The following is a 27,892-nucleotide window of genomic DNA, read 5'->3' as shown; positions in this document are numbered from 1 at the left end:
TTGTGTTATTATATCACTTTTATTTGCATTAGGGAGTTCCTAGTCTGACCAGTTACCTTGACAACATTGGCCCAATGACAGCGCGCACGCGAACTAGGCCAACCAATCAGAGGCGCCGCTGAAAGCTGCGCGTCATTTCTGCCCCGCTCGCAACCTGCACCGTGTTTTGTTTGTCTGGAGCGCCAGGGATGAAACCTCGGGATCTTCTGCCTCCGAAGACTCGACGCGAAGGTCGGATATCCGCAGCGGACACCCGCTCATGAGGGCTCCGGGCCAGGGAGGGGACGCTCGGAGCGGCGCCGCGAAGGAGCAGGGCTGCGGAGTCAGGTGCTGCTGGATGGGAGTCTGACTAGGCATTTTCTCCCCGGTGACAGAGACCGACTCAGCCGCGCATCTTCCCTCATTCTCCCCCTCCTCCCCCTCCTCTTCCTCCTCTTCTGCCTCCCATCTGCTGCAGCCCGCCGACCATGGCCCTGGTCACTCTGCAGCGCTCCCCCACACCGAGCGCAGCATCCTCGGCCAGCACGACCAACAGCAGCGCCGGGGAGGTAGGTGGGAAAGCTGGGGGTCATCTTTGCATTTTCTGTAGAGACGCCGGTGCAGACTGTCCGCTTCCGACATGGCTCCGTTTCTGACTGATGTGTGTGTGTGTTGTTGTTGTTTGTCGTCAGCCCAGAGTTGCTGTCGCCGTCGTTGCATCGGATTTGTAAACAAAATCCCGGAAGGGTGTGGGGGGTTGGGTTTTAGTGACAGAACAAAGTGCTCTTTTTTTAGCTGACCTGAGCTTTTTTAGCGTTTTCTGGCAGGATTTCAGAGTTTGTACTTAAGTCTTCCCTGCAGAAATGCAACATCCCTTTGTTGATCTTGTGTGAGGACAACCCTGTATGTGTTTTGTTCAGAGAAAACATCGTTTTTAAATGCAGCTGTTCGAAAAAAAAGGCAAAACTTTTCCAATATGCCTGATTAGAACTCTGTGATGTTATGCCATCAGGGTCATGGCGCCTTTTTTGTCTTCAGAGTGACAAGGCTTTCCTCTCAAAGGGAGAGGAAATGGATGATGTGATGATGAGATTACTGTTGCCACATTTAGTCGGTGGTTGCACAAAACATTCTCTCTTTTCCTCTGCGTTTTAGTGCACAGATTTCAGGTTTCTGCTTTTTAAAGGCGCAGCCTGTCATTAGCACATGCGCGCCCGGAACACTAGGGGGCGGTGTTTCACTCCCTCTGAAGGATGATGCGCACATTTACATATAAATGCGTGAGGGCAGATAATATCTGAGAATTTATCATCTTTAATAAGGCAACTACACATGTTTATCAAAAATGTGAGAGTTCATTTAAATATATTTACCCTGTTCCCTCCCCTGAGGAAGAAGATGATGCTGTAATATAAAAGACGCTTTTGAAGGAGGAGAGCGCTCACTCACAGTTCTCTCACCAACGCTCTTCATCACTGGATGAAATCTCTGTAGACGTTGCCTTGTGCGATGTTGCAGGTTTACTCACGTCTTCTGCTCTGTTTCTGTCTCTCAGGACTTTGGGAGCGATGATGACCGCAAAAATAATCAAAGGTAATGGACTTCCTGTTTTCTTTGTTTTTTAATTTTTAAAAAACATATATGTTTGTAAGCCTGCAGCCACGTTATTGTAGATTTGGCAGATTCTTTTCTTGTGTGATGGTTGAGCCGGGATGTGCTGAGCGTTGACAACGCTGCAGATGTGGATATTTGTCCAAACTGGCAGTTTTGGGGGTGTTTTTTTGTGCATCATGCAGGAAAAGTCTTCAGATGTTTCCTCCATTATGTAACAGAGATTCGGTGAACTCTGGTTTCTGCCGGGTCACAAAGCGTCTCTTTGATCGTGGCCGGTGTCAGCACACAGCCGGCCTTTGTCGGAACCAGCCACATGTTTCTGCCACTCCCAAATTAAATCTGTCTGAATTTGAGATTTTGCCAGAAGCGCACCCCCCCACCCGCCGGCCCCTCACATGAATGATGTCATTGTGGAAGCTGCGTGGGGACGATGGTGGAGACGGGGACCAGAAACAGAGAGGACAGAGCAGGCAAGGACCCCTCAGGACTGCAGGGAGAAGACTTGTGGAGCTCACAGGTGTAGAAACGGACTGACAGGGTTGTTCTAAAGGACGCTGGGGGGACTTTAAACATCCCAGGATGCATCTGAGGCCGTCCGAAAGCGTCGTGCTGGCCGTGCTGCCTCACTTCGTGGAGAGAGCCGCTCTGACCCAGAGGGAGGTCTGTCGCATGTAAGCAGAAAGAGAAAAGAAGAAACTCTGCAGGATTGTTCAGAAAACTCTGCCGGGGTTTAGACTTCAAATCCAGACAGAAACAAACAGAGGATATTTATTCCACAGCAAGTTGACCTTGGAAATGATGTTTCTGGTGTTGAAGTGCTGTCTCTTTTACCTGGGTTTCCATCTTCTGCTGCTTCTCTACACACTTTTAATCCTCTCCTCACTTTAAAGTCCAAGTTTCCTCTTTCTCACTTTTCTGTTTTTAGGAGAAACTATTTTTATCCAACTTGTACATTTTCTCACAAGTCGTACTTCCAGTTTTTAGTCCTTGAAGGTTATTTGAGTTCTTTTTTCATCCATTCAGATGAAACAAAAGCCTTTGTGACGCTCCCACTCTGTAATACCGACACACACGGAGGTGTGTGTGTGTGTGTGTGTGCGTGAAACTGTCAACAAAGCTTCACTCTGTTCACATCAACTCTCAAACAAAGACGTTCAGATCTGACCGTCGTTTGACCCTCCTTCATTCTTTATGTCTCAGGTTGATCAATCGGTTTCTCTACAACCGTACAGTGACTTTAGCATTTTTTATTCATTTAATATGATGTTCTTTCAGTCTTGCAGTTGTTTTTGCCAAGTCACAAGAGGGAAAATGATTATTTGTGGTTAAAGGATAACTGATTATGAAAGGACGCTCATGTTGATCACAAATAGGGACTGTTTAAGCAATGAAATGATCAGATTTGTGTTATTTGACGTTTTCCAGGTACTGTTTGAATGTTGGATGATGCAGACGCTGATGATCTACCTCACTGATCCCACTCATTTTAAAAGTGCATCACAGAGTAACGTTTCTTGTCGTTTCCAGCCTCAGCGAGAGCTTCTTCATGGTCAAAGGAGCCGCCCTCTTCCTCCAGCAGGGCAGCACCACGCAGGAGCCCAAGACCCCCACCCACCACAAACACGCAGGTGACCACGCGCCTGGCTCTGCACAAGAATCAACCTCCTTCATCGCTCCTCCTCCTCTTCTTGTTGCCGATCTGACCAGTCTCTCGTCACGTTTCAGGTGATTTACCTCAGCATCTGCAGATCATGTTCAAGGTCCTCCGCTCGGAAGATCGCATCAAGCTGGTCAGTGGAACCCACAGACGCCATCAAATTGTCTTCCTCCACAGTCTGTTGTGCTCCAGTTTCCAGAATCGATGTGTATTGGTTCCCTCAGGCCGTGCGCTTAGAGAGCGGATGGTCCGAACGGGTTCGCTACATGGTGGTCGTCTACACCAGCGGCCATCAGGACACAGAGGAGAACATCGTCCTGGGGATGGACTTCACTGACAAAGACTGGTGAATTGATCTGCCAGAGCTTTTTGTTTGGCACATTTTATTTAACGTTATATCCTCCTAAATGTCCTCTGTGGTTGGCAGTAAGGTTTGTTCCATCGGGATGGTGCTGCCACTGTGGAGCGATACCAACATACATTTAGATGGAGATGGGTAAGTGTGTCGTAGTGTATCATAACAATCAATACTGAATCGATAATTGTCCTGCGTGAACAGATTAAACAGTTACAACGTCAGGAGTTTAACTTTAGTTCCCTCCGCTGGTTTTATCCGCTTCTTGGCCTTTGCTGCCACCTAGCGGTGAAACGGTGAATGGCCTTTTTTTGTTTGGCGTCAGCTATTCCTGCTGACGTGTGAACATTCTCCCTTTATGCCTGAGGAATGTTCCACTGGTGGCTGTTCTGAATTGTCCCCTGCACGAGCTGTGTCCAGTCATTGTTTACGTCCCGCACCATCGCTCTCCATCGCAATCCGCCACCCTCTCTGACTCCTCTCCTCCTTCCTCTCCTTCCTCCTCCTCTCCTTCCCCATCAGAGGCTTCAGCGTCAACACAGCAGGGCGCTCGCATGTCTTCAAGCCTGTTTCAGTGCAGGCCATGTGGTGAGTAAATCATATTTTCCTTCTTTAAACACAGTCACATTTGTAAATTTCATGATTGTGTTCTTAGTATCTGATCTCAGCGCCGGTATTTTAAATTTACTCTACAATCAGCTCCACATACAGCAAAAAGAGCCACCGTAAAAACATTATTCCGTCCAATAATAATTATTATTCAAATAGCATTTATGTCTTGGTGTTTTATTCATTTATATATTGAATATCAGTGAGTTTTAAGTGATTCTGTAGCACCATCAACAGCCCACGCTGTGGTTAAAATACCTGCTGTGTGACCTTTCAGCACCGAACCATCGTGATGAATTAATTAAAGCACAGATCAGCAAGAGCTCGCCTTTTATTCCAGGTCTGCGCTGCAGGTCCTCCACAAGGCATGTGAGGTGTCGCGCAGGTTCAACTACTTCCCCGGGGGCATCGCTCTCACCTGGATGGCCTTCTACGAGAGCTGCGTCAACTCGGAGCAGAGCTGCGTCAACGAGTGGAACGCCATGACCGACCTGGAGACCACCCGGCCCGACTCGCCCACCATGTTCGTCGACAGGTCAGGACGAGACGCTGGCAGCGAACGCATCATCCCACACAAATTATAGATGGTGACACCAACTCGTGGATGAACTTTAGATGTTTAGGGGTCAAAGGTCAAGGGCTCTTACTTTTGCCTAGCTAACTTTCAGTCTGCGGTTGCAGGCCAACCGAGCGGGAAAGAACAGAGTGCCTGATTAAGGCCAAGCTACGCAACATCATGACCTTCCAAGACCTGGAGAACATCACGTCGAAGGAAGTACGTACGCATCAGCGCCCCATTTCCTGTCTTATTGTTTACAAACATGTTCTTTACCCTATTATTCCAATGTTTTAATATTGAGGCTGGGAAAAACAAAATAGCTCCGTGTTTCCACAGATCCGTAATGAGCTGGAGCAGCACATGAGCTGCAACCTCAAAGAGTACAAAGAGTTCATCGACAACGAGATGCTCCTCATCCTGGGTCAGATGGACAAGGCCACGCATATTTTTGACCATGTCTACTTGGTGAGGACAGCTGGCTTCTGTCTGGCTCTTATATCACCAGGGCAGGTTTTTCCTGCTCTCATCCATCGCTCTGTATTTCCTCTGCAGGGCTCAGAATGGAACGCTTCCAACCTGGAAGAGCTTCGTGAATGCGGGTGAGCTTGAAATTCAAAAGCTGCATTTTCACTATATTTAAGTCTAAAGGGGGACATAAGCGTGTAGTTACCAGCAGCAGCCGCAGGGGGTGGGGGCAGTATTTCTCCTCACGAATCAGCGTTACGCAACTTCTTCTAAATATGACTCCAGATTAAAATATTAGCAATGAACTCCTACTGATTGCAGTGCATTAGTATAAGAAATGAGCTTTAACCCCGACGCTTAACCCCTAATTTCAAAGTCACAGAATTTCCTGCACACATTTTAGGGACAACTCTGATATGAGAACACTCTAACACTGACTTTAAAGTCTTTGTTATTGCATATAATGGGTGAAGAATAGGTACAGGAAGACACAGAGAAAAATGAGGACGTGTTGTTCTGGTTGCAGGGTGGGTTACATCCTGAATGTCACCAGAGAGATCGACAACTTCTTCCCTGGCATGTTCTCCTATCTCAACGTGCGCGTGTATGACGAGGAGGCCACTGACCTGCTGGCCCACTGGAACGACACCTACAACTTTATTGTTAAGGCCAAGTAAGAGGCATAAATATACACTTTTTAACCCGGTGATAAGCTGAAGTTAATAAAAGCCCCTTTAAACGTGGTCTAGGAAGAACAACTCCAAGTGCCTGGTACACTGTAAGATGGGGGTGAGCCGGTCTGCCTCGACCGTGATCGCCTATGCAATGAAGGAGTACGGTTGGTCTCTGGAGAAAGCCTACAACTTTGTCAGGCAGAAACGGGGTATCGCTCAGCCAAACGCCGCCTTCATGAGACAGCTGGCTGAATACGAGGGGATCCTGGACGCCAGGTGGGAAGGTCAAGCACAAATATAAGAATAAAGAGCCGCGGTGTCTCACCAATGACCCTACCTCCACAGCAAACAGCGCCACAACAAGCTATGGAGGCCTGGAACCGATGAGGAGAGCTCAGACGACCTGCAGGCCTCTGGCCACAGCACCGGTGGGGAGGAGACTCCGGGGCTCAGAGAGGACGAGGCCTGGGGGGGCTGCGGGGCGTCGCCCTGCAGAGGACTGGAGATGGAGCCCCTCGACTGTCTCAACTACAATTACTACTTCAGACGCCTGTCGGACTCGGCCCTGGACAGCGAGCCCTCCACCCCTGTGCGGGGCCCCCCTCTGCTGGGCATGGAAAGGGTTTTCATCGAGATCGAGGACGTGGAGCGGGACGCCTTGCTGGAGGACGAGGGCTTTCCCATGGCTCATCTGGCCCTGCCGGGAGAGGGGACGGCGGCTCAGACCTGCGGGCGCCTGGACCCCCTCGAGGACATGAGACTGAGACTTGAATTCAGCACCCTGGAGGAAGAGGACGAAGAGGAAGCCAAGAAAGAGGAAGCGGAGATGGCGGCCTTGGCCCAAACCCCCGCCAATGCGGAAGGGAAGAAAGGCGTAGAGGGGTGCGAGAGGATGGAGGAGAGCAGGTTGGGCCTGGCCAACCTGAACACCAACAACAGTAACCGCCTGGCAGCCAAGCGCAGCTGTCCTGCGGCTTTTGACGTGAGTCAATGTCCTGATAAAATGCTCTTTTTTACATCTCGGAATTATTTTGTGATGGCAGAAACATTCATGTTTCGTGCCCTGATGAGCTGCTCTGTCTTTTGTCTCCGTGCAGGACAGCGCCACCACCGGGAACCCGTTAAAAGTCAAGCCCTCCTACCAGTCCTGCAAAGACTGCCTGCGTCTGCCACAAGGGCGGCGCTGTGACCGGCCGGCCGGAGGCCGCTCCCATCGCCTTAATCCGACGCGACACTGCACCATCCCGACCATATGCATCGACCCGCCGGGGACCAATTTCGCCTCCACGCCCGTCCTGCAGTCGCTGCAGGCCACCGCGGCCATCCCGCAGAACTTCATCCAGGCCTGCAGCCCTCTCTACCACTGCACCACCTGCACCCCCCTCGTCCCACTACTCCCACTTCCCGACTCCCAGAAAGCGGTCTCGCCCATGAGCTGCGAGGAGGCGCCTCTGGACCCACAGAGGGGCGAAATGGCGGCGCAGGGCGCCCTCGCCTCCACGGTGGAAGGGATAAATTTGCAACCGGTGGGTTCGGCGGAGCTGCAGATGCAAATATCGGGACTGGGGATGGAATTCGGTCTGGAACTGATGCAAAAGAGGGCAAAGCGCAGCGAGAAGCTGCAGAATTTGAGCGTGGAGGGCTAGCTTCCTGTCGGGGCCCTGCCTTAAAACAGCATCCAGGAGCCTGACGCAGGAGGAGGCTCCCCCGGCTCCCCCGTAAGCACCCTCGGCCCTCTGCTGACTGGGTGTCGCACCAGAAACGAAGCTCTGCTTTGACCGATACTGTTGTCCTCTCCGCATCGCTGCAGACGGCTTCCCTGCAGCGTTCTGTCCCCGTCTGCCGCCATTAAAAATCCACACGTTTCGATGCTAAACGCTTGAAAGCTTCGGGTCAGAGGAGGAGCCGGTCCGGTTGCCCTCGCTCAGACTTGACCGCGGCGCCCTCCTCCTGGCCACGCGCGACATCATCGGACTGGCAGGTTTGGCCCATTCCCAGACCGCGTGTCCGAACACTTCTGCTCCTCTCGGTGCGGCTCATCAACAGCTCGGTTGTCGTGTGACTGCTGGATCAATATCGCCTGGAATTGTGCGGAAAAGCGTCGCAGGTTTTTGGAAGACGGTTGTGTTGGCTCTGCTCAGTGGCTGGATCACTCTGGTTTTTAAACGTACGCCATATTTGACCTTCGACACATATCCTCGTCCCGCCTCGGCACGGAGTGCAATCGCCTGAAATGTTTCGCGGCTTTTTATAGGCAGAATTTGATGTGGAATTTTGTTCCTGTCACGATAAGAAGCACGACTGGAACGGGCGATTGCAGTCACGTGAATTCATAATGTATTAAAAACAATCATATTTAACATCTGCTGTCAAATCTTGTCGACAAACAGCAGAGGATGCTCTTAAATTTGATCGTAGTCCACAGATTTAGGCTTATTTTTCTTCCAACTTTAAACGGTGCATAACATTGAGTGTGAAAATGTGAATTTGTGATTTATTTAAATGCAATCTGCGATGATATTTTCCCCTCGTTTATCTAAAATTGCTGTGCCACTGGGGTTTTTTTCTGACGCTCATGCTGTTTTGGGCACGCTGGATGTGCCCCATCAGGACCGAATGATGACTGTGTGGGAAAAGATCGTATTAATCTGTTCAAAAAGATCAGAGATTAAAAGCTGTGCTTATTGTTTTAACATATTCTGCTTTTTTTTTTTCGTTCTCCAAAATATTTGCCAAACACCAGTGTCATCTGTTCCATCACCTCCCATAGCTGATCCATGAGAGCTGCTGGTTTGCTCCATTAGTTTGCTTCTAGCGTCCCCTGCCATACGTTAGCAATTAGCTTAGTGAACTGTTGTATTTGTCATTTCATGTCAATGTCATTGTTGCTTAGATGCTGGTTGCTAAGCTAAGCTAACATACTCCGCTGTAAACCCGATCCGTCTGCAATGCTGGGTCAGAAATCCACCCGTTCCTGACCTCATGCCGACACTTTTGTCATGCGTTCTGCTTGTTTTTTGTATCCAAGTGCCTTAAGCTCGGCCTTCGCTCTGCCGCCGTCCTCTGTGAGAGTGTGTCAGCGCTTCAGCTTCTTCTCATTTAGCCCTCGCTCTGAATAATAACCACCTTCCTCAAAAACTGTAACACATATCGCACTTGTATGCAAGCACACACACATGCACGACAGCCTCTTCCTCCCAGTTCACACACGCTTAGCAGGCTTCCGATTATGAACTGCCTGAGCACTTTAGTTTGCAGAATGCTACTCAAGTCTTTTGAAATTCTGTATATACTATCAAAAACAAGCTTGCAGGTGTGGCCAAAGCACCAAAAAGGCTATTGTGCATGTGATCTTGTACCACCAGGTAGGCCTATATCCTCTGGATCTATAACAACATGTTTGTTTTTCCTCATTATTCCCAGAGGGAGGCTGAATCATTTATTAGAGGTATTTGGGGGTCATCCAGGTTCATTTATACAGCACAAATGTGTCCCAAAGCACGGGGACGAGAGACAAGTGGGAAAGGAAATGTTAAAGCATTTATATCTCTACCTTTATCTGCTGTACCACATGGCCATTGTTCATTTATAATTCTTTTTTACATTTTTGTTAAGATGACGTCCAGTCCACTGTTTATCTTGGAAATAAACAATTTGAATGGCTCACCACGTACTGTCGCGCCGTTTTTGGTCTGAAGACGGACGATATCCAAACACTGAGCCCCGTCTACGAAGCGCTCTGCGGGGTTTGTCGAGATCTTATGAGTCGTGTCTCTCAGCTCGGGGCCTCCGAGCCGAGCGGACGGAGGGGTCTAATTAAATTAGCCAAATGAAGTCAGTCTGATCTCATGGTGACGGCTGAAGGACGCGCCGCCAGAGAAGCTCAAAGTCCAACAGGACGACGGACATCAACGTCAGGCTGAGTAAGTAACCTTTTTTTCAAGGTTTTATGTCACTTTTTTGATACAGTTCCCATTCGGACCATCAGTTAAGTTGTTCAAGGTCATAATTCAAATGGGATCATCAGCATTGTCGTGTGAAATGGTGCATTATTAAAGTTGACATGTTAAGACTGAGTCCGAGGCTAAATCTTCTGTAAAACCTGCATAACTCTGCATTTATTACCCTCCACGTTCTGATGACGAGCTGTCACTCGGTTGTACTCTCGCCATTGTCCAGCTGCACGTCGAGCGCCAGCTAATGGTTTGTCCACTAAAAGTCACAAGTCTCTGATAAACTGTGCGCCGGACGCATGAGCGACTTAAGACGGCGGATAAAAACAGGGGCGAGACGTGTGAGCGAGGGACTTTCACCAGCTAATGTCACAGATGCCTCCCGCCGCTGCGGTCATAGCACATCCATCCCAAAATAACACCTTCGGCTGCAGAGACCAGGAGAGGGACAGACGGCGTCTGAGAATACCGAATTAAACAGCACGTGAGCGTTAGCTGGTAGCGGCTAACGAGACTCCTTTGCTAAGTGGTTTCAGCTGAGCCTCCCTCCGAGCACGTCAGGCCTTTTGGGGTTTGGTTGGACTGCCCTCCCCAAACCTGTGCAGCAAAATCCTCAAGACAATGGCCCAATGACAGGAATGACGTGAAAACACCCCCCTCAGGCTTGAAATAGCGAAGGCATCACATGGCTGGAGGGTGAGGGGGACCTGACTTTCTGTCACCTTTCTGTCTGCAAATGTTATTAACCTGGTGGGACCAACAGTGTAACGGCGCCTTTTATCTGTCCGGAAGCTAAAAATACAGCGCAGCGTGCCGACGTTGATCTGTAATAATCTCTGTTCCTCCATCCGTCATGTCAGTGGTTAAACTGTGCCCAGGCGAACAATACGGCTCTTCCTCCTGGACCGGGCCGTAACCAAAACAACCATCAACAGTCAGACAGCGGGGGCCACCTCCGCGTAAGCTAGCCCTGTGAGCTGGTAATTAACAGTGCGTGATGTCCCGCTGAACGGCCATCTTTACTGTCAGCAGATCCTTTCAGGGTTTATGTGCGGCAGCTTTGATGGATGTGTATTATGTGACCTTGGCGCCCGGCGGCTGACCTCTTATCTCACTTATCTTGTTTCTTTTTTGGCCTTCTGACTCACCGATGACCCTCATACCAAATATAATTATAGCCCCCTACTGCATTCCTTTCTGGCAGAATGGGAGAGATAGACAGGCCGTGGTTGGGAGGGGAGGGAGGGGGGGGGGGGGAAGAGGAGGTGTGAGTTGTATAGGAGAAAATACAAAAAGAGAGAAATCTGTGTGATAAAAACTGCCCACAATGGCTGCTGTTATTTCAGGGGGGTGGGGGGAGCAGGTGGTTTTCCGTAAGGATGTTTTGACTGTGCTGACATCAGTTTGTCTCTTTCCCTGATGCGGAGACATGGGCCAGAAGCTGGAGAAGCTGCCGGACAGGGATGGAGGACCGTCTGAGAGCTCGCACCCACCACCTGCGGACCCAGACCAGATGGAGGGGGCGGGACAGGAGGAGAGCTGGGACCATCGCAGCAGCACCCAGGGTGGGCTTGATGTCGGAGCGGGAGTCACCGGGCACAAAGAGGACACCCAAATTGGGCAGCCAATCAGGCCTCGAGGTCAGCGGGATCACTCTCCAAACGCCAGAGGAGAGCAAGGGGGCGGAGTCAGGGAGAGCTGGAGTTTTGCACGGACGGTGGAGGAGTTCAAAACTTTCCTGAGCTTTAGAGAAAGAAGGCAAAATTCAAATCCTAGTGAAAACTTCGAGAGCGAGGCTGTGGCCTGTCCTGGGACTGCAGCTATGGAACAGCAGAGCAACGGGAGGAATTCCGAAAGCGGTGGAGGAAAGTTTGGCGCCGATGCTCAGACCAGGAGTCCGACGGCCTCCTGTGAACTCGCTAATGAGGGAGGCTTCATTGTGCTCCACGAGGACGAGGCCGAGGCCGAGGGGGCAAATAACACCACGCTTGGCAACGGGACACGAGACACAGTGGCAGAACCCGACGCCCCTCAAGAGAAGAGACTCGGGACGACTGGCAGAAGAACAGCTGATGCCGTTTCCCCGGCTGCAGACGGCGCGGAGGCAGATGATAAGAGTTTAGCCGCAGCCTGTTTTGAAAGGGAAATGGGTCAACATTTGGCTGAAGTGACAGGCGGCAGGTGTCGGCTAAAAGCAGTCAGTCATGCTGGAGCTGCCCACGCAGAGACAACTGGGGAAGCGGAGGAGCGAAGCACCAAAGACCTCAGCAAGAAACAAGTTCCAATAGCTCCAGGATCTGTGAGAAGGCAGAAAAAGAGCGGCGGAGAGGCGGCGGGGGAGGGGTCCGGTGGAGACGGCGACCACGTCCACCAGAGCAGGTTTGCTGGAGCAGTGTCCAGGAGAGCTAATGCAGGTATGGCAACCAAGCCAGAGGAGAACCAGGGGTTCAGGAGAACCACTGACCCACAAACGCACCCCGGATCTGAAATCCTATCAATTCCAGTAGAAGAAACTGACTTTCTCCCCTGCCGCCCCCTGACCAGGGGTGAAGGTGGGAGCGGGAGGACACAGTGCGCCAGTTTAAAGACGGAGAGCGAGCTGGCGTGCTTCGCCGCCGACCTTTCCCCTCCACCACTCACCTGTCGGCTGCCTGAGAGGGAGGGGTCCGCGGCGGACAGCTCGCCCGCCCAGAGCGACTCGGGGGACACGTCTGCCCCCAGAGCCAAGGGTCCGCCTCCGCCCGTCCCCAAAAAGCCCAAAAACCCTTTTATAAAGCTCAAAACTGCCCAGCTGAGCGAAGCGCAGCGAAGATGCAAAGACCTGCGGCCCGAGGAGAGGATCAAGAGGAGACACACCTTCCATTTTAACAAGGACGCCCCTTGGATCTCCGCCAAGAACCAGGACATGTGCCCGCTGTGGGACGACAGGGGCCCTTATGTGGCCCCCGCCGCCAGGCGGCCGCTGTCGGTTGACCTCAGCCCCTGGGAACACGGCGCCCTTGACGATCGCTACGGCAACATGATCGACTTCGACTACTGCGACCGCATAGAGCAGATGTCCCCGGACGAAGACCTGCAAAACCTGGACATGTTGCAGAGGAGAGTATTTCTGGAGCGGCGATCCAGATTCAGGAGCGCGCCCCCGTCCGTCGCCAAAATCCCTCCTCGTGCAACCAGAGAGCCTGAGCGTGCACCCGACAATGAACTCAGCCCTACGCACCACCTGGAGGTCAGGTCAGAGGTCAGCAACCACATCGGCGAGGACAGGAGGACGAGACGCGCGACCGGTAGCGAGGGCTGCAGAGGCGATGGAGGGGGCAGCGAGGGGGATTCTTACAAACCCGTGGCGGAAATCGTCAAAGCCGTGAACCAACTGCAGAGACATCCGAGCCGGGCCAAAGCCGACGGGCCCAAGCTGCAGGTTCAGCTGGAGCAGAGCGCCAGCGTGAAGGTCTCCCAGATGAAGAACACGTTTGACGCCCCAAAGAAGACGAAAGAGAGGCCGCCAGAGGTCCAGTCGTCTCCAAAGAAAGGTGAGAAGGGACCGCGGGGCTCTGAAGGGACGTCCTGCTTCTTACGTCACCATCCTACTGCAGCAGTTTGTTGGTTTATAGACTTCTTTGAAAGTTGAGGTTTTACCGGTGATAAAGACCAGATGATGTAGTTTTCTGTATGAGAAAGCCAAATAAGATGAAGTAGTTATTTTCAGAGTGCAGAAGAGGATCTAAATAGACTTAGAGCCATAAAAAAAAAGCTTTCTGCATCTCTCAGAACGACACTCTGAGGATTTAACTGAATTCTACAGACTTGTGTTCATAACAGGGGCTGGGGTGGGTGTGTGTGTGTGGGGGGGGGGAGGGGGGGGGTGCTGTGGTACAAAAGATGCTGCCTTGCAAAGCAAACACATTTTTTTACACAACAAAAACAACACCGGCGTGTCTGCTTCACAAGACCCGAGTGGGATGTAGACACCCATTTTCCCCCGCAGACCCCATCCCCATTCACAGACACGGCCTCCATGAGATCCGGCGTCCCTTCTGCGCATGTGCCGTAGCCGCTCGCCATCGTATTTAATAACGATGAGAGCAGACTATTACTAGTCTCCCGCAGGTGAAAGCGGACAGGGGATGCTCTGCACGTCTGCCGGCATCCTTAGATTGCACTAATTCCCGAAAAACTGGCTCCAGGGCACATCTCTGCACCCGGGATCGGACATTAAAAACCTCGGCGTCTCATCCGTTCTTTTGTGGAGACAAGGGACCGCACAGAGCACCATCCGGCAGGATCAGGGCGCGCCTGAACCACCACATTCATGTGTTGTGATTGATTAACCCCCGCGCTTAAGAAAATCTTGCATAGGTTTAGGAGGTAAGGACCCTTTGGGTGCGCCTTTGCATCGGGTGTTTTGCATGCAATTTGCCTGCGCAGCATCCATTTAGCTCGCTGGATGGGTCTGAGAATGGGAGCAGCTTAAACCCATGGGTGGAAATATCTGCACTTGCGTCAGCTGGCGGCGGTCCACCGCAGCTAAGCGTTAGCCGCTAGGCTAAGATGCTAACTTGATTCATCAATAGTTTTGGGGGGGCGAAACAAATAGAGGGAAGCCAACCAGGGCTGTTGTGTACAAACTAAACATCTTTTTAACCCTGGGTGGCTTTTTGCTTTGTCATCATGTACAAGGTCCAGCTGCCCCGCTGGTATTTTAGAACAAACGTGGATAAACGCCCCCCGCACCCTCCTTATTTTCGGTGTACCGTCACATCTTCGGTATGTCTGCCGCCGTTTAACGGGACCAGCCCCGGCGCAGCCACCGGGCAGCTGCCCGAGCAGACCGCTCTCCGTCCCCCTTTTAACTCTTAAGGCGCATTATGAATTTATTCCACCGTAATCTCGATTCCTCAGCGATATCCAACATCTGGGTGTGTGTTTTAAAGGAAATAAAAGGCTGAATGTGTCGCCCATCCCCTTGGTTAGCTAACGCCGCTAACTAGCTAAATCTTCCGCTGTCGACGTTTTTAGAGTCTGAAAATAGTCGCGTTGCTGGGTCGAAAGAGTCGGCGTTTATTTCTCCCGGTTTAAAATGAGTCTGAGGCTCCACCGGATGAAGTAAACGGTGACCAGTCCGAGCTAGCGGCGGCTAACGTTAGCCATTGTTCATGCTCCGTATTGTGCAGCTGTTTTCCTTCTTTCATATTATGCATAAACACCAACGTGTCGTGCTGATGAGCCGAGGGGGGGCAGAGCTGGCACTTTCGGTGGCACCATTTTGCACTGTGTTTTCCAGAGAGGGATGCTGCTATTGCATGGTGCGTTTTGACCAAAATAGTCGCTTCGAGTCTTGTTCATTCGCACCGTCCCATCTGTGCTGCAACAAGGCCGAGAAATGACCGGCCACCATCATGAATCACGACCCTGCTGCTCGGTGTTGAGTGGGGGATCGTGGCGTGATCGTGGTGCACAGTGGCCTTGCGTTCAAAGCCCGCAGGCGATGAAGAAGCTTGTTTTCTCACATGCATGCTTGGATTTAGGGTGGCTGCTTGTCCAGAGCGGCTCTGCAGACCGAGGGAACACGCTGTTCTGCTCGGTCCTGCAGCAATGGAATGTGCAATGGACCGGATCAGCCACGCAGGGCGAGTTTCGGAACGCCCGTTCACAGTACAGGTCCAGCGACCGTGTTCATTATAGGCTAATGAGAATAATCACAGTCTGTCCAAACCCACCCACACGGTCCTGAGACCTATTTTGGTCAAACTGATGGGTGACAAATAGGTGATCTGAGTTTATTGATTTTTTTTTTTTTTTTTTTAAATTCTCATTCACATTAATGTCTCAAACAAAAAGCCACTTTTGGATATAATCAGCATTAGATCATTTTTAAGGTTACTGCAGGCTTTGGGATGAAGCAGGTGTGAAGACCAGATCTTTGGATAACAAGAAAATCCCGCTTCCCATGTAAATTCTCACTCTCTTCTTAGACTATTGCCTCCCTAATCACACCTTAAATGTATAGATTTTCTGCACAAGCAGCTTCTAAACTCCATCGCTGGGCGGAAGATCTCTCAGAAAGCGTCTGTGGAATTTTCACCGTGTTTTAAAATTTTGGCTGCTGGTGGGGAATAGCTGTTTTCCAAATAGCCCGAGCACTTACGGTGGAATTTTACCACTGAAACACAATGTGGAAGAGGGGGAGGGGGGGGCATCGTGAACGTGCTTGGAGCTGTGTAGTCGCCACATGATTATTCGGTGTGGCTCAAGAGTTGAGATCATTTCCAGAATCCTGCTGCAGGCGCCGAGATGATGTGGTAGAAATAAAACAACAGCGTGAACTGAGACGGGCAGACGCAGGAAGGGCTTATTTACCCTGAATCTAGCAGGTCATTGAGCCCGTTAATGGAATAAACGCGCCGTGTCGTCGCTTTTCCCACAGATATGATGCGGCGAGTTGTGCGACAGAGCAAGTTCCGTCACGTCTTCGGCCAGGCGGTGAGAAACGACCAGTGCTACGATGACATCCGCGTCTCCAGGGTCACGTGGGACAGCTCCTTCTGCGCCGTCAACCCCAAATTCGTTGCCATCATCATCGACGCCAGCGGCGGAGGAGCCTTCATCGTCCTTCCCTTGCAGAAGGTGAGCGACCTCCTGGCGAACCTTCAGACGGGTCTCGGGCGCGCGGTGGCGTGGGACTGGTGTCTGAGGTGGAAAACGCCGATAACTGATATTTAAATCTGTCTCGAGTTGGTGATAACCAAATAAAGCGGAGCACGTGGGGGTTCCATTAGCATGTTCCGCTTTCATTTTCATATCTCGGGAGGTTTATTGCTCTGCCGCTTCCTTCTGTCCCTCAGACCGGCCGTATAGACAAGGCCTACCCAACAGTATGTGGTCACACTGGCCCGGTGCTGGACATCGACTGGTGTCCTCACAATGACCAAGTCATCGCCAGCGGCTCAGAGGACTGCACTGTCATGGTGAGGGGCTCACGGTTCCCACCTGCACCGACGGGGGCCTTTCTTCACCTCGATTATAAGTTTGTTCTCTCTGATTCAGGTTTGGCAGATCCCCGAGAATGGACTGGAGACCCCCCTGTCGGAGCCCGTGGTGGTGTTAGAGGGACACTCCAAGAGGGTCGGCATCGTGTCCTGGCACCCCACCGCTCGCAACGTCCTCCTCAGCGCAGGTAACCTTTGACCGATGCCTGCGGCCGCCCGGCTCTGCTCCCTGACCTCCGCCCGTTTGTCCACAGTTGTCCCCCCCCCCTCTAACGGGAGGGGGGGACGTCTGTCCTGCTGCATTGTGTGCTGCTTAAAATAAACTTGGACACTGCTGCGCGTGTCCATTTTAGGCTGCGACAACCAGATCATCATTTGGAACGTGGGCACGGGGGAGGCCGTGATCAACCTGGAGGACATGCACCCCGATGTTATCTTTAGTGTCAGCTGGAGCCGCAATGGCAGCCTCCTCTGCACCGCCTGCAAGGACAAGAAGGTCCGTGTCATCGACCCCCGTAAACAGAAGATCGTTGCGGTACGTGGGGGCATAGCTGGGGATTTGGAGCTGCGATGCTTCACACGTGGTGAAACCTTTCCCTGAATCCGCCAGCCAAATGGGCTGCCTGACAAGTGCGTTTCTGTTTTCAGGAGAAGGACAAAGCTCACGAGGGAGCGCGGCCAATGAGAGCCATCTTTCTAGCGGACGGAAACATTTTCACCACTGGATTTAGCCGCATGAGCGAGCGCCAGCTAGCCTTGTGGAAAACCGTACGTCGCGCTTTAGCTTTAGTCTCAATCACGATGATGTCCCTGTTGGCTTTAGACGCAATTAGCTTCCCAGCTAATGTTGTGTTCTGTGTCTCCAGGACAGCATGGACGAACCGATATGCGTCCAAGAGATGGACTCCAGTAACGGAGTCCTGCTGCCCTTCTATGACCCCGACACCAACATAGTGTACCTGTGCGGAAAGGTGAGCAGCCTCCTCGCCGGTTTTCTTCACCTCCGCATTCATTCGATTCGTCGTCTTTGACGTGTACGCGTGCGTCTCCAGGGCGACAGCAGCATCCGGTACTTTGAGATCACGGACGAGGCGCCCTTTGTTCACTACCTCAACACCTTCTCCACCAAGGAGCCCCAGAGAGGCATGGGATACATGCCTAAACGAGGCCTGGACGTCAACAAATGTGAAATCGCGAGGTACAGCCGCTCGCTGAATTCCCTCTTATTTTTCATGGACGTTTGTAAAAAATCTGCCCAAACGTCTCCCGTTCAGGTTTTACAAACTCCACGAGAGGAAGTGCGAGCCGATCATCATGACGGTCCCACGGAAGGTACGTTGGCACGCCGCTGAATCCCGCTGATCCCATCCAGCGCTCCCGCTCACCGTGTCCCGCCTGTTGTCCCCAGTCCGACCTGTTCCAGGACGACCTGTATCCCGACACGGCTGGCCCAGATCCCGCTCTGGAGGCGGAGGAGTGGTTCGCCGGGAAAAACGGGGGGCCCATACTGATCTCGCTCAAAGACGGCTACGTCTCCACCAAGAATCGGGACCTGAAGGTGGTCAAGACGAACGTTCTGGAGACCAAGCTGGCCACAAAAGCAGAAAGCGTCCCGACGGTCCAGAAACACGTTTCCCCGGTGCCCTCGGCGGTGAGTAGACGCTTTCCTCACATCTGCTGACAGGAAAACTGCTGCCCCACGGAAGATTCTGCTGATTATTATGACTGTGGTGTTCTGACTGGAACAAGTTAGCAAAGTTATAGATCAGCACATAGTTTGCCGTTTGGGTCACAACTCGGTGGGACATTTAGGGAAACTATTACGAGTCTCGACTTGTTTTCGAGTGTTTCCCAGTTTTTCCAGGAAAGACTCGAACGGTTTTTCCCAAACATGACAGTTAGCGACTGTTGCTAACCTGCTCTTGCTCTGTCTGACCAGAAAATGGAGGACAAACTGGAAGAGGTGCTCCGAGAGTTCAAGTCACTCAGGGACCGCGTCATCCTCCAAGACCGCCGAATCGCCAGACTGGAAGAGCAGGTGGCCAAGGTGGCCCTGTGAAGGGCGGAGCGAACCCAAAGGCCGGGGCCAAATTCTCCGAAAAATCAAAAGAATCAAAACGTCGGCTTCATCTCGCTCGGTGTCGTGCTGGCTGTGAGACCAGGCCAACATTCCAAAAGAAACTTTTTATTTTTAGTTCCGCATCAAATTTCACTTTGTCCTGACACAAAAAGGCAAAAACAAAAAAAAAAGGTCCCGAAGCTCATTGAAGAAAAGACATTTTTGTTGAAGTCTTAACTTTTTTTAAACTTGTTTTTCAATCTTGTGGTTAACATTCTCATGTCCAACGACTGTATGTAGCAGCAGTATTTCCATTGTTTTTATGTGTTGCCAAATATGAATTGTGTGCGGTTTCATGCACTGCTTTTACATTGAGTTTCCCCCCTGTTGTACATTCCGGATAGATCCATGTAGTCCAGCTGGATTTCTTTCTCTTTTTTTTTAAGGAAAAAAACAATCGCTGATTTTCTCTTTTCTCTCACCAGTTGTTCATTGATAACCAACAAATTTATGAATGTGGAAGAATTGCTGGATTCTTCTTTTTCCTGTTCTGGGATAGAAACATAACATTGGGCTCCACTGTGGGAGGGGGAGGGGGGCCTGGCATCTCTCTGGTGTAAATGTTGTGCAGATGTAGTGTTGCCTCTTGTCACCATTTAAGGGTCAAACTACAGTCGCCCTCTCCAGTGCATAATTGGTGTTGGGAAGGGACCACTCACCCAGCTTATTTCACCAAACCCCTGACAAACAGTTCTGTACACATAATAAAGATTTTACACATGGAATTCTTCCTCATCCTTTATTTCATTACATAGATTTTTCTCTTATTAAATGACGGACATGGCTGATGATCTTTGGGACACCCTGTAGAAATAAAGGTGGTTGGGTTATTTATTTATTTTAAATTTAAGTTGATGCTGTTCCTTCTTTCACCTACAGGTGGCGGAAGCAGCCGGAACTACACGCTGGAATCAACAGCACAATAAAAAATTAAACAGTCTAGTTCTGAGCCCAAATTAGTAATTATTCATCTTATTTCCTCTGTCATACTGCTCTTCCTGCTCTCGCCCTGCATGACACACAGGTTTCAGTCTTCAGCGTGATGTACGACACGTTTTACAGAACTGAGCACTTCCTGCTTCTTCAACATCAGGACATGAAGAGCCAGCATGTTCAGCACCTCCTGGACCCTCCTCAGCTCTCCAGCAATGAGGTAAAGCTCATCTGGCAGTGAATGGATAAAAATCGGAAAGGTCACCACCAAACCTGACAGATTGAGGTGACGATGGAACCCAAAGCAGGATGTGCGTGTCTCTATACCATAAATCTGATGTGGGTTTTTTTTTTTTTTTTTTAACTTAAACAGTATCATGGTGGTGTTGGACGTTTCCTCAGAGAGGCAGAAATGAACTGAACTCAACATTTGATCATATTTTCACCCTCCGTCAGCCCCCAGCAGCAAAGGTAGGACGCGTCTAAATCCTCTTTAGAGGCTTCATGCTGTTTTTCCAGGAACTTTGGGTGTTGTCTGCGCCCTCTTAATCCTCAACATATCCTCAACATAACATAAGTTATTCATTCCTGCGCCGTTTAGACAAAATGCTGAATATGTGCAGACATCCTTGTTCTGCTTTTGCTTGTATTTTCAACGGCTGTGGTGAAACACCGACTGTTTCATCATAAGACGACCAACACACCCCACACACGACACGTTCATTTACCACCCTGTTAGCTTCGGCCTCAATATAAGACAATTTAGCCCAAGAATCAAGAGCAACTCGTTGGTTTTCATACAGAAAAACTGTAACTGTGGACCGTTTCTGTGCTTTCAGGTATTTTGGGACAATGTTACCGCGCAGCGTGAAGGTTTGCCTGCTTTTGCTGTGGGGGACATCCGGATTGTTTTCTCCCAAGTCCTTGAGTGTTTCCGTCCCAGTAACCAGCAACCCGACCTCGACCTCTGACCCCAACGCGACAAGCGAGCACTTGAGCACGGAGCCTGACGCCTGGAGCGTCTCTGCAGCAGCAGAGGAGGAAACCACAGAGTTGAACTCAAACGACGCTTCTGTTTCCGTGGCTACAAGCAGCTCCACCCCGGAGCAGCGGCAGGCCTTCACAGCAGGGGACACAGGTGATTCACACAGCAGTACAGCCCTGAGGACCCCAACAACTGCAGAAGGTCTGTGGCACAAGCAGTCAGGAGACAGGACACCTGGAGCACCTTCCCTCTCCACCCTGAGGCCTGAAGCTGCTGCTTCCACTCCGTCTCCCGTCTTCACCTTCAGCAGGTCCCCCACCTCTGATACATCCACAATGGGAAGCAACTCCAGCTCTGGGGGGGCACTGGGGTCTGACCCCACTCCGTCACCTGTCACCAAGAACCTCAACCTGTTTGTGACCTCTAACTCTTCGTCAGAGCTGACCTACACGGATGGTTCTCCCTCAGGTTCTGCAGCCACTTCTGGATCCACCTCTACATCCACCTCTGGCTCTGCCTCTGGATTCACCTCTGGCTCTGCCTCTAGATCCACCTCTGGATCCACCCCTGGATCCATCTCTGGATTCACCTCTGGCTCTGCCTCTGAATCCACTTCTGGATCCACCCCTGGATCCACCTCTACATCCACCTCTGGCTCTGCTTCTGGATTCACCTCTGGATCCACCCCTGGACCCACCTCTACATCCACCTCTGGCTCTGCCTCTGGATTAACCTCTGGATCCACCCCTGGATCCACCCCTACATCCACCTCTGGCTCTGCCTCTGGATCCACCCCTGGATCCATCTCTGGATTCACCTCTGGCTCTGCCTCTGAATCCACCCCTGGATCCACCTCTACATCCACCTCTGGCTCTGCCTCTGGATCCACCCCTGGATCCATCTCTGGATTCACCTCTGGCTCTGCCTCTGAATCCACTTCTGGATCCACCCCTGGATCCACCTCTACATCCACCTCTGGCTCTGCTTCTGGATTCACCTCTGGATCCACCCCTGGACCCACCTCTACATCCACCTCTGGCTCTGCCTCTGGATTAACCTCTGGATCCACCCCTGGATCCACCCCTACATCCACCTCTGGCTCTGCCTCTGGATCCACCCCTGGATCCATCTCTGGATTCACCTCTGGCTCTGCCTCTGAATCCACCCCTGGATCCACCTCTACATCCACCTCTGGCTCTGCCTCTGGATCCACCCCTGGATCCATCTCTGGATTCACCTCTGGCTCTGCCTCTGAATCCACCCCTGGATCCACCTCTACATCCACCTCTGACTCTGCCTCTGAATCCACCTCTGGATCCACCTCTGGATCCACCTCTGGATCCAGGTCCATCAGGCCAACAGGAGTATTTATACCATGTGAAACCAAGATGGCTCCAAACCCAACAAACAGACAGACTCCAGCTTCTCCACCCAAAAGCCCACCAGCAACCGCGGGCCAACCCTGCTCCATGCGGGGACACATGTCCCAGTGTCTCATCGCCATCGCCTCATTGGCTGGGCTAGCCGCCATCTTCATGGTGTCCACAGTTGTCCTCTGCGCCAAGTTATCCACGCGTCCATCCAAAGGCAGGAAACAGCAGCCGGCCACAGAGATGATGTGCATCTCCTCTCTGCTGCCTGAAAAGAATTACACCTACACCAGGCAGCGCAACCCGGTGCCCAACGGGGTCCTGGTGATCCACAATGTTACAGACAGCGATGAGGAGGGAGGAGACAACCTCACCCTGAGCAGCTTCCTCCCAGAAAACGATCGCTTTGTTTAGACCGGTGTGTGGACACGGCTGATGTTGGAAACAGTTGCTGTTTGACTAAACTTCCTCTTCACTGGTTGCGGTTTGGCTTTGCAGCACAATCTGTGTGACGGGAGAAACAGCGAAGGCCCACACTGGAAACAAGGCTGTCGCAGGCTGCTGTCTGGTCCATTTTACCTCCCCCAGAGAGATCGAAAACAGTTGTTGTTTCCTGAAATACTGAAATTTTGAGTCTTACACCGGGGCAGCAGGAAGTACTGATCCAGGAAGAGATAAATGTTCTGCTCAGTTTTGGCTTCTTTGTGGTTGTGTGAATAATCTAATCTTTATTTAACTCTTTCAACCAGTGACGTCTTTCATTTTATGTCATTAACAAGATCTAATGGTGTAAAATTAGCTAGGATTGAGGCATCATTTGTGTTATGAGGCTTGTTTTCCATGTCTAGTGATGTGGGGGGGGGGCTTGTTTGTCTTGGTAACAATAAAAAACTCTGGGTTATATCATCGTCGTTGGGTTAGATTAGTCATTTCACCCTCTGGTTTGTCTGATTTATTTCATCCTTCTGACCTTTACAGCAAAGTTTTCTGTTATTTTGTTTCATTCTGCGACTTCAAACCCCCGAATTATTCAGCTAAAAGAGCCCCGGGAGCAAAACAGTTAATGGGAGCAATTTTACAAAGGGCTTTTCTTCTGTCTCTGGGCTTGAGTTCATATTCACTTCCCTTTCTGAGGAAAGAAAACAGAGCCCCGCACACTTGCCAGACCCCCCCCCCCCCCCCCACATTAAGAACCCTGCCACTCTCATCGGCGTCGTGTCCACGTAAACCTGTCCTCCTCTCCTGCTCCTGATGACCATATAAAGCTGCGCTCCCGTCTCAAACGCAGTCACAACCATCTGTGTGAAGCTCTTCCTGCGCAGGCTGAGCTCTGACCCTCCGGCCTGCTGTTACTGTCAGAGCCTGAGGCTCCAGGAGGAGCTGGGCCGTCAATCAAAGGCTCCTACTTCAGAAAACAATCAGTAACACACATCTTCTGTGCATCTTGGTCGAATTGAACTCTTGTACGCTCCTAAAGTGTTTTTTCCCCCCATATTTATTTGGAGCTTTATCCACACAGGAGAGGCGGGGGGAGGTCCCTGCCCCCACGCCACCATTATAAACTCCTACCTAACCAGAACAATCTGTGTGCAGACCGGAGAGATCCCAGACCCCTCTGCAGCTGGAGGGGGAGGAGATCCAGGAGAGGCGGAAAAAAAATTCTCCTTTCCTCCCCTTTTTTTTCCTGCACCGTTCAGACAAACCTCGGGCTTGAAATCGGAGCCGACAGAGGTGGCGTGGCTCAGCGGGCTCTCGCCACTCTTTGCTGGACCCCCCCCCCGCCTTCACTTCACTTCTTCGAGACTGCATCCGCTCAGCCTCCTTCCGAGGCCATCCGGGCAGCAGACGCCACCGTGGATGGTGAGTAAAAGGTTTTGCGCCGGGTTTTGCGTCACTGCGGAGCACGTGTGCGGTTCATCCCAAAGTTGAGGGTGAGAGCGGGGTTCTGGCAGTGTTCGGGTTAAATGATCGCGGTCCGCTATCGAAAAACAGAGAACTAATGTCTAAAAAATGTTAAATATCCTGTGGCTCCGTAACCATCACTTTGGGCTGCTGTCTTTCTGTTACTAACACCGTGCACGGGCATGCGTGACCCTCGGTCTGAGGGGTTCTCCGTGACCCTTCCCCCCTTTTTTCTTGATTAGAATAAGGTTTTAATGTGGCCTTGCGCGCACAGATCCCAGCTGACTTTACTAATACGAACAAACAGTCCTATAAGATTCAAGAGTTCCTTTATATGCAGATTTCCTTTAATATGCAGACATTTTAGTGGCTTTTGCTGGGTTTTTTTTACAGATCTGAGAGGATAAGATGCCTCCTCCAGCCCGCCGTGTGTTCGGCCTGTGCGCTCTGCTTTGCAGCGGCATCTCGGCCACGCCGTTACCTTTTTACACCTTTCTGGAAGGAAGTTCAGGCGGGGAAGAACTCGGCAACTTCACCGATCTTCTGCGCAGCGGCAACTTCAGCTCGGAGTTCCGGACCGCGCCGACCGGCCCCGCACCCGTGGAGACGGACTTCCTGAGCGACACCGTAAGCTTTCTGCAGGAGAACATGCTGCTCATCATCGTCTCAAGTGTCCTCATCCTCCTGCTCTTCCTCATCGTATGCGGGGCCGTTTTCATGAGTCGCAGGCACAAAGTTAACGCTTACTACCCCTCCGCGTTCCCCTCTAAAATGTATGTGGACCACAGGGACAAAACCGGAGGGGCCAAACCCTTTAACGAAGTCCCGGAGAAACCAGCACCGGAGCAGCAGCCCGAGCCGGTCGACTTTCACAGGCAGCTCCAGGCCGACATCATGAGGGCGGCCAGAAGCCTGCGCACGCCGAGCAAACCCGCTGATGCTGCGGAGGCGGCTGGAAGCAGGAAGAATGCAGCCGACCGCAGGCCAGAGGACGATTCCCAGCCAGAGCAGAGCTTCCTGGAACAGCAGAGACCAGATGGGCCCACTGAGGCAGCTGCAGCTGAGCTCCCCCCTCCACAGCTTCCTCACCCACAGGATGAGGACGATGATGACGACTCCCAGACGTGCGCGTCCGACCGGACTCTGCGGCCTCCCTCTCTTCACCTTCACGGCGATGCTGCAACACTGCAGCTGATCGCAGGAGAGAAAACGGCCTTCTGAGGTTCTGAGCCGAACACCCCAGGGGCCCCTCCATCAAACATCCCCAGGGGACGTCTGACAGGGTAAAAAGCTACATGTTCACTCGAGCGTCTCGTGTTTATGTCTGATCCACAGAGCCTCATCGTCACACGTTCTCATCGTATCTGGCAGAATATTCGGTAAAATGTGGACGTTCAATGGCGGATTTTTGTCACGTAAAGCCCATTTCTGCATCACGTTATAGCCCAGACTCTTCTGTATTCAACAGCCGCGGGTGTATTTCAGCTGAATAAATCAAAACAAAACATCACTGAGACGACTTTATTGCAGATTGAACGAGGAGGGGAAACAAAGTACATTTAGACTTAAATCACATTGTGAACCCTTGGAGGTCTCCATGTGGGATCTTGCATATCACGGAACAGAGGTGATGAGGAGCTGACAGGGTCAAACCGTTCAGAACACTCAGAAAAATCATAAAACACTCTGGTCAAGCCAAACTGGACTCAAGTTGTGCGTGTACGTGACAGGTTAAAAGGAGTAACATACTGGAATAACACTGGTGTGCCCACTACAAGGTGCATCATCCAGAATGCAGGAGGAGGAAGTGGTGGCGCTGGTTAGTTGCTGGATTGCACTGCCTCCTGCTGGACATCCTCTTGCTTCAGCTGATAGTCGGCCACAGCAGCCTTGATAGCGTCCTCCGCCAGCACTGTCGAAAAAATGTTTTTAACGAAAGATTAAATACACACATGTTGGAGAAGAAAAAAAAAAAGCAGGAGTTTAAATGAAATGAAGAGAAAAACTTACTGGAGCAGTGAAGCTTAACGGGGGGGAGACAGAGCTCTTTAGCAATGTCAGTGTTCCTTATTGTCGAAGCTTCGTCCACCTGAAAGGAAAAGAACACAGGAAGGGAACTAAAAACCTTAGACTGGACCTTTCTGGCGAACGGTGACACGAATGCAGGCCGGATTAAACGGTGGTAAAAGGCCGCACTCACAGATTTGCCCTTGATCCACTCGGTAGCCAGGGAGCTGGAGGCGATAGCAGAGCCACAGCCAAAGGTTTTGAACCTCGCGTCCACAATCTTCCCCTGGTCGTCCACCTGAATCTGTCCAAACATTTTAAACCTTGAGCGCTGACCCCTGCATTTTTTCCTCAACCCAAAATTCCACCTTTTTATAAGTGTGACAAACATACCTGGAGTTTCATGACATCTCCACAGGCCGGAGCGCCCACCAGTCCTGTCCCCACATTCTTGGAGTGTTTGTCCAAGGTGCCCACATTCCTTGGATTCTCGTAGTGGTCCACCACCTACGTGCACCACAGACAATTATTATTAATCCTCCTTTTCTTTGATTTGTTTCCCCCCATGGTTCGATGCAACGGAGGAACAACGGTTACATTTGGAATGTCTGGAAGCCTTGTTTATCACAAGGGAAGGTTCTGGCTATTGTTCAGCCATGTTAGAATAAACTGATTAGGGCTGGATTTCACTGTGGCCTGTGTCAACTCCAGCATCCTGTCCCCTGTCCCCGGTCCCCCGTCCCCTCCCCCAACCCTGCTGAGTCACTGTGACCAGAATATTCTCACCAAAATCATTTTGCAGTTCCAATAGTGGAAAGAAGTTTGACATTATACGAGATTTCTTTTTTCAAATCTAAGCATCGAATTCTTTATTGATAAAAAAAACCACAAGAATTGAACTGCGTGGTTAGAAAATTCAACAATGAGCATCCCCATACTTTATAATTTATATATGTTATAGGTTAAATGCCCCAATAGATTCCTCCAAACACCCTTAAACCTCATTAATCGGAGCTTATCAGCCAATTTAAAGCACAGACGCTGACCTTTTTGGGGATTAGTGACGTTATCTTAATCTTACTTCTATCTGGCTACTGGTAAACATTTAAAACGAATAATAGTGTAGATGGAGTAGTCTAATGACCCCATTTAATTATTTATTGCCACTTTTTTACGCTTTATATAAACAAGCCCTGTAAAGAGTGATGTAACTTTCTGTATATTTGCCGACAGCTCTAATTTTTTGTAAATATCTAGCTTCCATTTTTTATTACCCGAGATATATTTACTAAAACATTTAATCACACTTTCGATGGCTCAGAATACTATGAATAAAATCCAAGCTCCCAGCATCGTGCCAGCTGCTGTTTGCACACCGTGACGCAGTAATGTAAAGCTCGGGAAGACCGGCATTAAGAGTTTAATTCGTCATTTACCTTCTTGTGGTAGCAACACTGGGTGAAGAACTCCGGAACCGAGATCGTCCGGGTCAGAAACGCAAGAGAGCCGCGACACTTGTTCGCTACGGTCACAGCCATGTTCGCACTAAGCAAGTCGGAGGATGGCGCAGTTTCAAAACAGTGGGTCACGTGACCCGGGTGGCCACCCCTCAATAAGCGAGGTCGCTATTGGCTGTCCGGAAGGTCGCGAGGACTCGCTTGTCGGCAGAGTTTCACGAACGTTCACATAAAACGCGTTTGACGCGGTTTTATAAGGGTATTT

At 50.9% G+C, this 27,892-nt stretch overlaps 5 protein-coding genes across 7 annotated transcripts; 4 read left to right on the top strand and 1 right to left on the bottom strand.

The window, feature by feature from the left end:
- The first annotated feature begins 139 nt into the window (after window positions 1-139).
- Window positions 140-9,575, top strand: ssh1b (slingshot protein phosphatase 1b). 2 transcript variants are annotated; one of them, XM_057018333.1, is made up of 16 exons: window positions 140-327; window positions 458-548; window positions 1,535-1,572; window positions 3,121-3,221; window positions 3,319-3,383; window positions 3,475-3,596; window positions 3,678-3,746; window positions 4,128-4,193; window positions 4,555-4,749; window positions 4,896-4,989; window positions 5,110-5,238; window positions 5,326-5,372; window positions 5,765-5,911; window positions 5,988-6,188; window positions 6,258-6,894; window positions 7,010-9,575. In XM_057018333.1, the coding sequence occupies exons 1-16, from the start codon at window positions 260-262 to the stop codon at window positions 7,556-7,558; spliced, it is 2,619 nt and encodes an 872-aa protein (XP_056874313.1). In that variant the 5' UTR covers window positions 140-259; the 3' UTR covers window positions 7,559-9,575. The 2 variants fall into 2 exon arrangements, with proteins under 2 accessions (XP_056874313.1, XP_056874314.1); XM_057018334.1 differs by lacking the exons at window positions 140-327; window positions 458-548; window positions 1,535-1,572 and adding an exon at window positions 1,628-2,264.
- A 1,701-nt stretch (window positions 9,576-11,276) lies between these two features.
- Window positions 11,277-19,698, top strand: coro1cb (coronin, actin binding protein, 1Cb). The gene is made up of 11 exons (XM_057018330.1): window positions 11,277-13,398; window positions 16,293-16,492; window positions 16,711-16,833; window positions 16,913-17,042; window positions 17,208-17,389; window positions 17,503-17,622; window positions 17,721-17,825; window positions 17,907-18,052; window positions 18,129-18,186; window positions 18,263-18,505; window positions 18,794-19,698. Exons 1-11 carry the CDS (start codon window positions 11,295-11,297, stop codon window positions 18,911-18,913), a joined length of 3,531 nt encoding a protein of 1,176 aa, XP_056874310.1. The 5' UTR covers window positions 11,277-11,294; the 3' UTR covers window positions 18,914-19,698.
- Window positions 19,699-19,814: 116 nt separating this feature from the next.
- On the top strand, window positions 19,815-23,167 carry LOC130516929 (uncharacterized protein DDB_G0271670-like). Of its 2 annotated transcripts, none has more exons than XM_057018339.1 (3): window positions 19,815-20,126; window positions 20,280-20,377; window positions 20,746-23,167. In XM_057018339.1, the coding sequence occupies exon 3, from the start codon at window positions 20,759-20,761 to the stop codon at window positions 22,673-22,675; it is 1,917 nt and encodes a 638-aa protein (XP_056874319.1). In that variant the 5' UTR covers window positions 19,815-20,126; window positions 20,280-20,377; window positions 20,746-20,758; the 3' UTR covers window positions 22,676-23,167. The 2 variants fall into 2 exon arrangements, with proteins under 2 accessions (XP_056874319.1, XP_056874318.1); XM_057018338.1 differs by having other exon boundaries at window positions 19,815-20,192.
- Window positions 23,168-23,842: 675 nt separating this feature from the next.
- On the top strand, window positions 23,843-25,673 carry tmem119b (transmembrane protein 119b). The gene is made up of 2 exons (XM_057018356.1): window positions 23,843-24,121; window positions 24,557-25,673. The coding sequence occupies exon 2, from the start codon at window positions 24,572-24,574 to the stop codon at window positions 25,382-25,384; it is 813 nt and encodes a 270-aa protein (XP_056874336.1). The 5' UTR covers window positions 23,843-24,121; window positions 24,557-24,571; the 3' UTR covers window positions 25,385-25,673.
- On the bottom strand, window positions 25,669-27,784 carry LOC130516949 (iron-sulfur cluster assembly enzyme ISCU-like). Its single transcript, XM_057018376.1, has 5 exons — window positions 27,607-27,784; window positions 26,564-26,677; window positions 26,364-26,474; window positions 26,174-26,252; window positions 25,669-26,075 (listed from the first exon to the last, which is right to left on the bottom strand). Exons 1-5 carry the CDS (start codon window positions 27,706-27,708, stop codon window positions 25,984-25,986), a joined length of 498 nt encoding a protein of 165 aa, XP_056874356.1. The 5' UTR covers window positions 27,709-27,784; the 3' UTR covers window positions 25,669-25,983.
- Window positions 27,785-27,892: the final 108 nt, after the last annotated feature.

This window comes from Takifugu flavidus, chromosome 20 (assembly GCF_003711565.1).
Source record: "Takifugu flavidus isolate HTHZ2018 chromosome 20, ASM371156v2, whole genome shotgun sequence".
In the NCBI taxonomy this organism is placed as follows: domain Eukaryota; kingdom Metazoa; phylum Chordata; class Actinopteri; order Tetraodontiformes; family Tetraodontidae; genus Takifugu; species Takifugu flavidus.
The sequence above is the reverse complement of the archived record's forward strand: the minus strand, read 5'-3'. Positions and strand labels throughout refer to the sequence as shown.